The sequence below is a fragment of the Pangasianodon hypophthalmus genome, chromosome 12, assembly GCF_027358585.1.
Source record: "Pangasianodon hypophthalmus isolate fPanHyp1 chromosome 12, fPanHyp1.pri, whole genome shotgun sequence".
Classification (NCBI taxonomy): domain Eukaryota; kingdom Metazoa; phylum Chordata; class Actinopteri; order Siluriformes; family Pangasiidae; genus Pangasianodon; species Pangasianodon hypophthalmus.
Genome location: NC_069721.1, coordinates 8,340,512 through 8,354,258, shown reverse-complemented (window position 1 = coordinate 8,354,258; position 13,747 = coordinate 8,340,512). Strand labels below are relative to the sequence as shown.

At 41.1% G+C, this 13,747-nt stretch overlaps 1 protein-coding gene across 1 annotated transcript; it reads right to left on the bottom strand.

Moving 5' to 3' along the window:
- Positions 1–219: 219 nt before the first annotated feature.
- Positions 220–9,756, bottom strand: LOC113527453 (ras-related C3 botulinum toxin substrate 1-like). Its single transcript, XM_026915279.3, has 6 exons — positions 9,486–9,756; positions 7,008–7,079; positions 6,743–6,860; positions 6,286–6,348; positions 5,049–5,208; positions 220–4,757 (listed from the first exon to the last, which is right to left on the bottom strand). Exons 1-6 carry the CDS (start codon positions 9,518–9,520, stop codon positions 4,627–4,629), a joined length of 579 nt encoding a protein of 192 aa, XP_026771080.1. The 5' UTR covers positions 9,521–9,756; the 3' UTR covers positions 220–4,626.
- Between the last annotated feature and the right edge of the window lie 3,991 nt (positions 9,757–13,747).

Sequence of the window (13,747 nt, the reverse complement as noted above, 5' to 3'; positions counted from 1 at the left end):
AGGAACCTGAAATCAGCTACCCTCAGAGTCCCACCACTGTGGTGTCGTCCGCGTACTTCACAATGATGTTGCTGTGGTGGGTGGGGGTGCAGTCGTGAGTATAGAGAGTGTAGAGCAGGGGGCTCAGCGCACAGCCCTGTGGGGAGCCGGTGCTGAGGCTGAGGGCCGTAGATGTATACTGGCCCATTCTGAACTTCTGGCTGCAATCCGAAAGAAAGCTGTTAATCCACATGCAGATGGAATGTGGAAACCCCAAGTTCTCGAGTTTCTCCCCCAGTTTGTAGGGAAGGATGGTATTGAATGCCGAGCTGTAATCCACAAAGAGCATCCGAACGTAGCTCCCCTGCTGCTCCAGGTGGGACAGCGCAGCATGGAGGGCTGTGGCCACAGCGTCCTCTGTGGATGTTTCCCCTGTAGGCAAACTGGTGATCAAAACTCAAAACTTGGGGGCAGGAGTGATGTGATATGGCTCCAGACCAGTTTTTCAAAGCACTTCATCACTACTGGTGTGAGTGCAACTGGCCGGTAGTCACTCAGGTTGGAGTGACTTCTGCTAAGAATGCCTTCTACAAGGAAAAGCTGGAAACCTCTGCACAAGATCCTTGCAAGCTCCACAACATCTTTTCTTCACTACTCAACCCCCCAGCTCCTCCTGGTCCATCCTCCCTGACTGCCACTTTTTATGATACTATCATCAATGGCTCCACAACATCTGCTCATGTACCAACCTCATTTAAGAGAACAAGGGTTATTCCCATCCTGAAGAAACCCAGTCTGGATCCCTCTGACATCAACAACTACCGACCAGTATCACTTCACTCTTTTCTTTCTAAAACCCTCGAACGTACTGTCTACAATCAACTGTCTCTCTATCTCTCAAAGAACAACCTACAAGATCCCAACCAGTCTGGCTCCACAGAGTCTGCCCTTTTGGCCATCACTGAGAAGCAACATGCTGCTAGATCAGCCAAACTGTCTTCAGTCCTCATCCTCCTTGACCTTTCAGCAGCATTTGACACAGTGAACCAAAGGGTCTCTTGTCCACCCTCATGAGCCTAGGAATTCGTGGTGCAGCATGTCAATGGTTTGCTACCCACCTGGAAGGTCGGTCATATCAGGTGACATGGATGGGGATCCACATCTGCTCCCTGTAGACTCTCCACTGGTGCCCCACAAGGCTCAGTACTTGGTCCTCTCCTGTTCTCCCTCTATACTCCATCTTTTGGTGTGGTCATATCCTCACATGGGTTTTCGTACCACTGCTATGCGGATGACACTCAACTCATCTTCTCCTTCCCTCCCTCAAACACTCATGTTTCTGCTCAGATATTAGCATGTCTGGCAGACATCTCATCATCGATGACAGCTCATCAGTTGAAACTTAATAGCAGCAAAACTGAACTGCTGTTTATCCCAGGTGATTCATCCCCATCTCAGGATCTTGCAATCTCCCTAGACAACTCTCTGATTTCGCATTCAGTTACTACCTTGGGGTAACAATGGACAATCAACTGTCCTTTTCCTCTCACATTGCTAATCTGACACACACATGCTGATTTCTACTTTATAACATCAGAAGAATTTTTCCATTTCTTTCCACACAGGCCACACAGGTGCTTGTTCAGTCCCTTGGCATTTCAAGAGTGGACCACTGCAACTCACTCCTGGCAGGTCTGCCTCTGAGCGCCATTCGTCCTCTGCAACTGATCCAGAATGCAGCTGCACGACTTGTTTTCAACCTACATAAGTTCTCCCACACCACCCCATTACTACACTCCCTCCACTGGCTTCCTGTAGCTGCCCACATCAGATTTAAAACACTGATGCTTGCCTACAAAGCCAAAAACAGACCAGCACCCACTTATCTCAAAGCACTTATCACATCCCGCACGGCATCACGCTCCCTCCGATCCTCTAGCACTACTCGACTGGTCCCACCATCTGCCAGGCTACAAGACTCTTCTCTGTTAAGGCACCTAGGTAGTGGAATGAACTTCCCCTAGATGTCCGAACAGCTGAGTCACTGGCAGTCTTCAAACGACATCTAAAGTCTTACCTCTTCCTAAAGTACTTAAATTAGCACTTAAAAAAAATTGTATTGTCTGAGCACTTGTCTATTACCTCCCCAACAGAATCTTTGGACTGATGGTATTCCTAGTTTGTGACCTAGTGAGCCAGTATCAGAATGTATTTTTGATAGACTTCAAAGCACTTTTGTAAGTCGCACTGGATAAGGGCGTCTACCAAATGCCATAAATATAATTGTAACTACTAAGTCTCACCAATGTTCGCTCTTTGATAGACGAATTGATATTTACGGGGCCAAGCACCAAAGGAGCGTAGGAACCCTATTGTTATTCTACCTTTTCTTATTATTAGGGGGCCAAGCACCAAAGGTGCGTAGGCACGCTATTGTTATTCTACCTATTGTTATTGCACGCTATTGTTATAAACTGTTTTTTGGCTACTCCTCCTACAAATTTTGTCAAAACATCACCAAACATGGCAGACATCATCTTCAGAGTAAGCCTCATAAAACCTATCAAAAGAATTTTGAATATTCCAATCTGCTTGTCCATAATGGGCCAATGAATCTGACAGTGAAGCTGCCAAACATGAAGTGAGGCTGTATCTCAGCAACAACTTTGCTCACTGACTGGTATGGTAGGCATCTTGACCTGAGGCTATGCAACAAATTTTGTGACAGCACCACCTACTGGTCAAAAGTTACAGTAATATGACAAAAATGCTTCCCTCTAAATGTCGTTATTGCTACTCCTCCTCCAAATTTTATCCAGTCTTCACCAAATGTGGCTCACATCATCTTGAGACCTGTCTAAACAGCTGTCCACTGCCATTCTAGCTGTTCAATGTAATATTAAACAGACAAGCAGTTTTATTGGGCAATTTTCAATTTTAAAAAAATATAAGACAGATATAAGTTTGGTGCATATACTTGCACAAAGTGGGGGGAAAAAGGCCCAGACTGATCAGAAAAAACATAAATACCTTAGATGTTTTTAAATTGCAAGAAGAAAAAAATTTTCAGGTCAGAGCAGTAGCAATCAGGACCACAGATCAAAGTACCAACAGACAACGCCACAGGTCGCAGCAGTAGTGGTAGCTGCATTTGTTCATCTAGATCTTTCCTCCTACAGTCAGAGAATTCCACCACTGTCCATAGTCAAAACTTACACATCATGAGAGAAAATACAAATCACTCCTGAATCCCTTTGCCTAAAGTTATGGCTCTGCTTTCCTGTGATTGCTTAGGCAAAAATTGTACCACGTCTGTGAATGTGCGGCTCACCGAGTCTGGGCGCTTGGCCCCCGAAAATGCTGCTTGCAGCTTTAATTACTTTTTTGTTTCCCCTGAGGCAATAAAGGGACTTTTAGGCTCTATTTAAGGCTTAACTGTTTCCAGCTAATGATGATTCAGTTTTAGAACTCCATTAGAAATTACTGAATAAGCATACTGAAGTATATTTGGTAAGATCTGTTTCTGCTTGTTGCTCATCCATGCTTATAAATAATTGGCAAAAACTATGAGGCAAGTGTTGAAATAAAGTTGAGCTGCTGGGTGTAAACTGAAATGGATTAAGTATGGTTTCTCTTTTGCAATGCAGTTGCTGCTAAGCTTGTGTTTGACGAGTGGAAGAGCAGCCAGTGAAGGACATAATATGAAGAGTCACCAGCCGGCATTTGTTACAGAGAACAACTCTAATTTCTAAAACTGAGCACAAGAAGTAAATCTCTATTCAACAGGCATAATCGTGACAGTGGAAACTGATTTCAGAGGAACTAACTGATTAACACTTGAATAAAATCACTAAAGCTTAGGACAAAGGACACTGTTTTTCATTTCCAGAGAATATTGTTAATACAATACTGTGGGAATAAAACCGTCTTTGACAATGACTGCATAGTAAATGCAGCACATATTAATAAGCATTGAGCCAAATAATGTTTTGTAATTTAGAGTGCTCAGATGAGAGTGAGTGAAAACTGACTTTTTCTAGTGTAACATTTATGTACCAAATGTTTGATCCCAATATGTACACTAAATAATGAGTAAACTAATAAAACTTTTAAAATCCTAAAAGTGATTCCCAATTTTCCCCTCAGGGATCAATAAAGTACATCTATCTATCTAAGTAAGCACTCAGCAACTTCTGAATTGTGGACTTCTTCCTACAAAGCAAGGGATTTGACTTAAAAAAAAAGTGTTTAGAAAATAATTAAAAGCTATTTTAAGCAGGTTTGCATTTTTGGTAACTTTTCATTTTCATTTTCAGGGTATAAACACAATATATAGGCTCTGATGGATGAAATAATGGATCATTTGGTTTACCATTACATAAACACGAAAAACACATTATTAAAAGGCAGCAGGAATTACTTAGTGTGAAGGGACATAACGAGGAAACACATCCCCATCTCTAGGATCCTAAAACAGACTCAGAGGAGCAAATCTAATTATAACTACAATATGTAAGTAAGAGAGATGTATGGGTATGGTTCATAGAGTCTTCCCTCTTTCTCCTAACACGTCCTCCCTCCCCACTGTTCCTGAAACCTCTCCTCAGGCGAGTGCAGACTGCAGATAGTTCTTTCTGGACGACCTCTTCAGAGGAGACGGCACTTTGGCTTTGGCTTTTTGACCGGCGGTGGGCACAGGACTGCACGGGTGGCTTCGTCGAACACTGTCTTAACACCATGCTGAGTTAAGGCTGAGCATTCCAGATATTTCACAGAACCTGTACATAGATTAGAAACATATAGAATAGTGCAAACGCATACACAAAATGCACGAACTCAAGCAGGTTTTTATCATCATCCAATACATGGTTCATGGGATGGTGCAACACAAGACATGGATGCCACACACAAGAAAACAAAGCACAAGTGTGTAAAGCTACAGGTACACACTAACTAAATAATAACTAGGCTTTAGACAAAACTAGGTTGCATAATTGTGCAGATTGGAGCAAACTATTAGTGTATGAAACTTTAAACCTGACAACCTTATTATTAATTCTAGTACTAACCTATTTCTTTAGCCATAGCAAGGCCTTGTGGGTAAGTAATGGGAATGAGTTTCTTTTCTTTCAGCTTCTCAATAGTGTCCTTGTCGTCTCTTAAGTCGATCTTGGTCCCAACAAGAATGATTGGGGTGTTGGGGCAGTGATGTCTGACCTCAGGATACCACTGTGGGGAAAGGAGCTCACTCAGACTTCACATATAAATATATATATATATATATATATATATATATATATATATATATATATATATTGAATAAGCAAACCTGCTTGGTTCTGCATGGTTCTGAAACTTGACATCATTGTCAAAGCATTATCCACTTTGTGAGCTTCAACTAAACACATTTACACAGAACACAGAGATAGCCTGATACTGTACAGGTTTAAATAAGAGCACTGTCATAGATTATACACGATCATCAGCCCTGTCTGAAACTCCAGAGGAGATTACATCTAGACATGCAGGAAGTGTCTAATGGTTGAAATGCCACAGGCAGCCATTCTGCATTACAAAGACAATTTTTACTGGATGCATAATATGTAACTTTCCATCTTTCAATTTGTAAAATGTATGATTTACAATGTATTACTTCTTGCCATGTTCGTTTCATGCAATTTTTTTTATCCATTCAATTCTGGTAACAAGTTAATTATTAGCCAAATGTAGCCAAATATAAATCTTATCAGTCACTCTAGTGTGGTTCTTAGAGGAAATGCTGTTACTGTCAAACAAAATCTACATTTAAATCTATATTTTCACATAGTGTAACTGGGTGGATGGTTAAGGAATTAAAAGGTTTCAAAACTGCAATAAATAAATAAGATGATCCATATTTTCCAAATAGTCAGACCCATGCTGCACTAAATACTTCTGACATCCATCTTGTGTTACACCGACATTCAACATCATCCAGTTTCATCCAGTGGCTCTTCATATATTCTCTTACGCAAACACATCACCATGATAACTCACCTACAAACCCAGTCCAAATTACTGCATCTCAGGTGATGTGATGAGTCAACTTTGAGGTCTATGATCATCTGTAATGTATTATATTACATTAAAGCCACAAGACTCTGAGTAAACAAAATACTGTAACTGCTTTACACAATACTCCAGACCAGACACATTATATCGGGCTCTTCCTTTTTCCTTGCCATCCAGATGCTCTTCTACACATGTCCAACACTTCATTTAATTTTACTTTTTTAGCTACACAGGTTCAATAAGGAAGCTGCTTACTTTGGCACTGACGTTCTCGAACGAGGCAGGGCTCACCAGCGAGAAACAAATTAAAAACACGTCCTATAGAAACAAGAGGAAAAAAAAAAAATTGTCAAATATGAGATGAAACTTCATCAGAGATGTAGAATATGCAAGATCATTAAATGCTTGTTTCTGGTCCCTTTCTTGATTCAGCACTGCCTTGTGGAAATGGTATGAAAGTAGAAACAGAAAGATCCTTTAATGTAGTAGGTGCAAACAGAGGAAGCCTTCAGTTTCATTACCAGAATAAGTAGTAGTTGGGACACAATAGGATACTTTATGCACCGTGAAAGACATAAGCACAGATTTTTCATAACAGTTTGCACTGGCACGGCAGGCTCACATGGAAAAAAGCAATGAAGCACGATCATGAGGATTGAAATGAGATGGACTGTTAATATTCACTCTGCAATATATGATCTCGGCAATATACCGTTTGAGGATAGGAGAGTGGTCTCAGTCTGTCGTAGTCCTGCCGTCCTGCTGTGTCCCACAGCCCCAGGTTCACTGGCTTCCCATCTACCATTACAGTTACAGAATAATTATCATACCTGGAGAGAAAGAGAGAATTTGTTTGCGTGTATATGACAAGACAGAGGACATTCTATTGAACACAGAGAAACGAATCTAGACACAACTAAAGGCTGTTCACAGTGACTGCTACACTTTCAGGACTTTAGCAGAGGAGTGCTACTCACATTGTGGAGGTGTACTCTTTGGGGAAGGGGTTGCTGCTGTAGCTGATCAGAAGCCATGTTTTTCCGGCTTCCCTGTATGTAAAAAAATTATCTGCTAAGAATAAGTGTATATTAGGGGTGTGACAGCATACCATGATTGCAAATTTCACGTAGCACCACTGTTAACATGGCCTTATACTGGAATAGATGAGAAAACATTTTCAAATGCAGAAACACTACAAGATTTTTCAAACACAGAAATCTCCCTAGTTTTAGGGAAAAGGGCAATGTCCATTTTAATTAAATAAGTCAATACTTTTGCTCTAAAATGTTGTTATGTGTATGTACACCAATCAGCCATAACATTAAAATCACCTGCCTAATATTGTGTAGGTCCCCCTTGTGCCGCCAAAACAGCTCTGACTGTCGAGGCATGGACTCCACAAGACCTCTAAAGGTGTGCTGTGGTATCTGGAACCAAGACATTAGCAGCATATCCTTAAAGTCCTGTGAGTTGTGAGGTGGATCAAACTTGTTTGTCCAGCACATTCCACAGATGCTTGATCGGATTGAGATCTGGGGAATTTGAAGGCCAAGTCAACACCAGGAACTCGTTGTCATATTCCTCAAACCATTCCTGAACAATATTTGCAGTGTAGCAGGGCGCATTGTCCTGCTGAAAGAGGCCACTACCATTAGGGAATACTGTTGGCATGAAGGAGTGTACCTGGTCAGCAACAATGTTTAGTAGGTGGTACGTGTCAAAGTAACATCCACATGAATGCCAAGATCCAAGTCTTCCCAGCAGAACATTGCCCAGAGCATCACACTGCCTCCCCCAGCTTGCCTTCTTCCCATAGTGCATCCTGGTGCCACCTCTTCCCCAGGTAAGCGACACACATGCACCCGGGTGTTCACATGATATAAAAGAAAACGTTATTCATCAGACGAGGTCACCTTCTTCCATTGCTCCATGGTCCAGCTCTAATGTTCACGTGCCCATTGTAGGTGCTTTCAGGAGTGGACAGGGGTCATGGGGGGGACAGGGACAGGGCACTTTGACTGGTCTGCAGCTACGCAGCCCCATATGAAGCAAGCTGTGATGCATTCTGTGTTCTGTGTATCATAGCCTGTGTTAACATTTGCAGCAATTAGTGCTACAGTAGCTCTTCTATGGGTTCGGACCAGACAGGCTTACCTTCGTTCCCCATGCACATCAGTCAGCCTTGGGTGCCCATGACCCTGTCATCGGTTCACCGGTTGTCCTTCCTTGGACCACTTTTGGTAGGTACTAACTACTGCATACGGGGAACACTCCACAAGACCTGCCATTTTGGAGATGCTCTGACCCGGTCGTCTAGCCATTACACTCTGGCCCTTATCAAAGTCACTCAGGTCCTTATGCTTGCCCATTTTTCCTGCTTCCAACACAACAACTTTGAGAACTGACTGTTCACTTGTTGCCTAATATATCCCAGCCCTCGACAGGTGCCACTGTAACGAGATAATCAATTTTATTCACTTCACCCGTCAATGGTTTTAATGTTATATCTGATTGTTTTATGTATGTCATTTTTGATATGTTTTGACTTGCTGTAAGTTTTTTAACTGATCGGAATTACGGTTTTCCGGTTATGGAAATTCTGATTGAATTCCATTCAAAAGTTCTCGCTGTTACAACTCCTTGAGCTTTCAAGCTACTTCCACCAAACCTTCAGGCTGTTCATACTGATCATGCTGTATTTTTTCTAACTGATCGGACTTACGGTTTTCCCGTAGCATACAATAAAAATTCCAAAAACTCCCATACGCTTACATTGATGTAATGTTTAGAGCCTGGCTAGGAACATTCAAGATTTCAAACTCCAACTGTAAAAACTCACATACACCTGTGTGCACACGGCCTGAAGCCCCTCTTCTCTCCCTTTCACTCTGTCAATGTACCTGTAACAGAGACTCTCACTTCCTCTTTCTCTCTATCAATATCACACACTCTCTCCATCCATCTCTCTATCAATCTACCTGTATCACTCTCTCACTCCTTCTGTCTTTCTACTAATAACACTCTCTCTCCATCTATCTACTTGTGTCACTCTCTCACTCCATCTGACTTTCTACTTGTCTTTCTACCAGTAACTGTCTGTCTTTCTGTCTGTCACCCTTTCTTTCTTTTCACCTTTCAGCTTCAAACTATGTTCAAGCTTATGAAACAGTTTCAATCTTTCAGACTGGCTTTGTCAAGCCAACATCAAAGTTTGTCGTGACGAATTTTACCTATCTAGTACTTCATTTTTTTTGTGTATTCAGGTGATGCGGTCCTCCAGTCTGACAGGTGCACTTTTTTATTGCGACTATTTATTTTATAATGTGTATAACTCAAAAAGTTAAACAAGTAGAAGACCGAAACCACTATCATCTTGACCATTTCCAATTATTTAGTAATGAAAGGATTGAGGTTCTAAACTACAGAGCAGGTAAACAAACAAAACACACACTCACCGGTCTCCGACCACTACACACTTTATGGCCTGCATGTCACTGCTGTTTCTTTGCTGCTAGTTGATCAGACTAAAGAAATAAAACACACACACACACACATACTCTTTCTCTCTGCGGCACTGGAGTTAAACCGCCTTCACAACAACAAATAAAAACTACTGCAAATCAAACCAAATGGGAAAACTTCCTCTTTAAACTGAGCTACCAAACTGCATTCCAAAGTCCTCTGCTAGAGAGAAATGCTCCAGTGAAACAAACAGCAGCAGCCACCACCCAAAAACAAGTGGGAATAAATTCACAGCTCCTTTAACGCCTTCTTCTTGCTCCCAAGCCATAAACTCCTTCCCTCTGATTTTTTATTATTATTGTTTTTTTACCATCATTATTATGACAGACTACCGATATTAAAAAAAGGTGATCCAACCGACAGTGGGCAGGGTTTTCCCTAGGTTTTCAGAGGGCTTAGGTGCTGTCTGGGTTCTGGGGGGGTGTTGGTGGTTGGGGGGTTTGAAATTATTCGCAGGAATTTTTTAATTTTTTTTTTTTTGTCATTCAACTTTTTTATTTTAAACTTGTATTAACCACAAAACATAGAATACACAAACACAACAACTACAAAAAATGAATATTTAAAGATAATAATAATAATAAATAATAATAAAAGCAATAATAAAAATAACAATATAATGAAACAAACAACCAAAATGACAGCACTATTTGTTTTCCAGATAATACAAAAAACTACCCCATCTCTGATTGAAAGCATAGGTAGAGTCCTGAAGTTTTGCCAGCATTCGCTCATATGATGCATTAGAAGTCAAAGGTTCAATCCAATCCTTGAAAGAGGGAGTGTCTGAGTTCTTCCAATTTCACAGCACCAATCTCACAGCCATAATGCATCCAGCAACAGCCAGCCCAGCTTATGCTTTAGATATCTCCTTCAGTAGAACAGTTGTATATCCAAGAAGACAAAATCTTGGAGAACAAGGTAGAGGCTGCTCCATCCACTCCTCAGTGGTCTGAATAACTCTTGTCCAGAATGGAGCCACCAAATGACAATCCCCCATTAAGTGCAGAAAAATGCCAGTAGAACGACCACATTTCCAACATTGATTACTTTGCATTAAATCTAACTTGTGAAGTCTCACTGGAGTCCAATAGTAGCAATTAATTATTTTGTAGTGTATGAGTTTGCTTCTAATATCCCTCATCAGCCCCCCTACACCAGAAACTATGGCCTCCCACATACCCTCTTCAAATTCAGTCAGTGACTGCAAAGGACTTGCATCCAAGTATTAAAAATAATCCTAATATTCCAAACTCTTGTCTAGGTTTGACTGTGTGATAGAATCTGTATATTCTCATTGACTATGTTTACATGCACATCAATAATCCAATATTAATATTAATCTTCTAATTTCTCCTAATAACACTCTCTCTCCATCTATCTACTTGTGTCACTCTCTCACTCCATCTGATGTTCGACTTGTATCACTCTATTTGTCATATATCTTTCTACCAGTAACTGTCTGCTGTCTGTCACCCTTGCTTTATTTCTGTCTTTCAGCTTTGAAACAGTTTCAAACTTTCAGACTGGCTTTGTCAAGCCAACATCAAAGTTTGTCATGACATGTCATGGTTTGTGAATTGTTTCACAGTGCATATTTTGTATCTTAATCCTTGTTTAGTTCCTTAGTCAACAGCTTACAAAAATGTATGTAATAGCACTTGGGAAGTCATTTTCATGAAACACCAGAAAAACATTATTTCCAGTTAAAACTGGAGTTGTGAAAACTCCAAAACAGAGCTGTAGCTTTCCCAGAATGCACCTTACTACACCTTGCACTTTTCTCCCTCTTCTTCATTTCACTCTCTCGCAATTTAGTTAAAGCCCCTGTCAACTTAATTGAATGATTTGCTTCTTATCTACAGTTCTCTGGTGAGTATAATATCAACTGCAAAAGAAAGAGCCAATGGGGGGCTTTTCAGTTGACATATTTTTGCATTTGAGAGAAGTTTTTAGGATTCTGTAGTCACCTTTTTTGCAGTAATTTATCTGTGGTCATGATCAGTAATTCTTGTCATTTTTTTTTTGGTCTGCATTCGCTTTATCGACTACAGCAAGGCGTTTGATCATGTGAATCATCAAAAACTCTGGACCACGCTGAAGCATGAGTATACCAGAACACCTGGTTGTTCTCATGCACAGCCTTTACAACTACTAAGAAGCAACAGTTCCAATGGGACAAGGGTTCAAAATTGGTAGGGGCGTAAGACGAGACTGCATACTCTCTCCGTATCTGTTCAATTTATATGTGGAAAAGATCATTAGGGAAGCAGGGCTATATGAAGAGAAACGGGGTGTGAAAATCGGCGGTAGACTCATCAACAATCTTCGCTATGCTGATGATACAGCTATACTAGCTGAAAGCAAGGATGATTTGAGACATCTGCTCACCAAGATCAAAGAACATAGCTTGAAGATGGGCTTGCATCTCAACATGAAGAAGATGAAGCTGTTCACAACTAGCAAACTGGAAAACTTCACACTTGATAGTGAAGAAATGAAGATAGTTGATAACTTCAGTCTACATGGATCATCCATTTTCTGTACTGCTTATCCTACATGGGGTGGCGGGGAACCTGGAGCCTATCCCAGGGGACTCAGGGCACAAGGTGGGGAAAACCGTGGATGGGGTGTCAACCCATCAAAGGGCACAATCGCACACACACTCACACAGAGAATTTGGAGACTACAAAGCATGTCTTTGGACTGGGGGAGGAAACCAGGGTACCTGGAGGAAACCCCCAAGGCATGGGGTGAACATGCGAGCTCTGTGCGCACAGAGCAGAGGCGGGAATCAAACCTCCAACCCTGGATGTGCAAGGCAAAAGGACAAAAATCTCAAGTGCATGAATGTGATGCCATACACAAAGTCCAGCTAGTTCAAGCCATGCTCTTCTCAGCCACATCATATATACTTTTGCAGGCCACACAAGTTCTTCCACACCAACCTTGGCAAAATAGGTATGCACAGGGGCACTGTTATGATGGAACAGGTTTGGGCCGTTTGGTTCCAGTGAAGGGAAATTGTAATGCTACTCCATACAAAGACATCCTGTACAACTGTGTGCTTTCAACTTTGTGGCAACAGTTTGGGGAAGAACCACATATGGGTGTGATGGTCAGATGTCCATAAACATTTGGTTAGATAGTGTATTATATGCATCATTGGGGGTTTTAGAGGGGAGTGGGTTAAACCTGGTGCTCATATAGCAGGTTAGAACCTTGTACCATGGCACATTAATTAAAAACAATTTCATACAGGTATAGTGTAACTGCAAAACACCAAGTAACATCAATGTAACACATTTCTCTGTCATGTTAACAGTAAAGGCTTGTCAGCCAGACAAAGTTGGACAGAAGAAAAACTGACGTCTTTCAACTACGTGCTGTTGTCTTCTCTGTGCTGGTGAAGAATCCTGCGTTTATCCTGAATGGCCCGGAGAACAAATGTGTGAGTACTACAGCACATCAAACCGAAGATCACAGCTTCTACACTCTTACTTCAGACACATCAAGCAGAAACATTACGACAGACAACGTCCTTGTACTATGATTGGCTAATAGTACTCACAAACAGCTCGCTGATTGGACGAATTTACTGAGCGCATGTATCACTAACCAATCCTAATGAAGAAGGCGGGGCTTCATTTCAATTCGCATTGAAATGAAGCGTCATAGCTTTAAAGTATATGCTCATCAAAGATGTGGGAATGTTATGGTTTTTACTGCCTTTATTATTCTCATACGAGCATTTCATTTCATTCAGGTATTGCAGAATGATTTAGAAAATCATAGGAATGAATTAGATTGTAATTAAATAATAAACTACTTTGAAAAAGATTGCTGTGGATGATCTCGCTTGAATATTCTGAAGACTGCATTTACCAAAACCACCCTTTCTCCAGTGGATAACTTCACTTGGATACTGTAGATTTAATCTTAAAAGAGCCCTGTGATGCTCATAATGAACATCCTTCATTCAACACACCCTGTGCTGTTTGATTTTACAGTATAGAGATGTAGAAGAGTAATGATTTATAACCCCGCTATCAGCTGTCACCCGGATGAGAATGGGTTTCCTTTTGTGTTTGGATCCTCCTTCAGGTCATTTCAGGGAATTTTCTTTGCCACTGTCATCTCTGGCTTGTTCATTAAGGATCAGTTTACCTGCCTTATAAAATACACTATGTGGCCA

Excerpts from the sequence above, each read along its gene's own strand:
- LOC113527453 (XM_026915279.3), bottom strand. The coding sequence starts at position 9,520 with ATGCAGGCCATAAAGTGTGTAGTGGTCGGAGACCG. Across the intron at positions 6,349-6,742 it reads CACTCTCCTATCCTCAAACG|GACGTGTTTTTAATTTGTTT; the intron begins GTATATTGCCGA and ends TTGTTTCTATAG. Across the intron at positions 4,758-5,048 it reads TGCTATGGCTAAAGAAATAG|GTTCTGTGAAATATCTGGAA; the intron begins GTTAGTACTAGA and ends ATCTATGTACAG.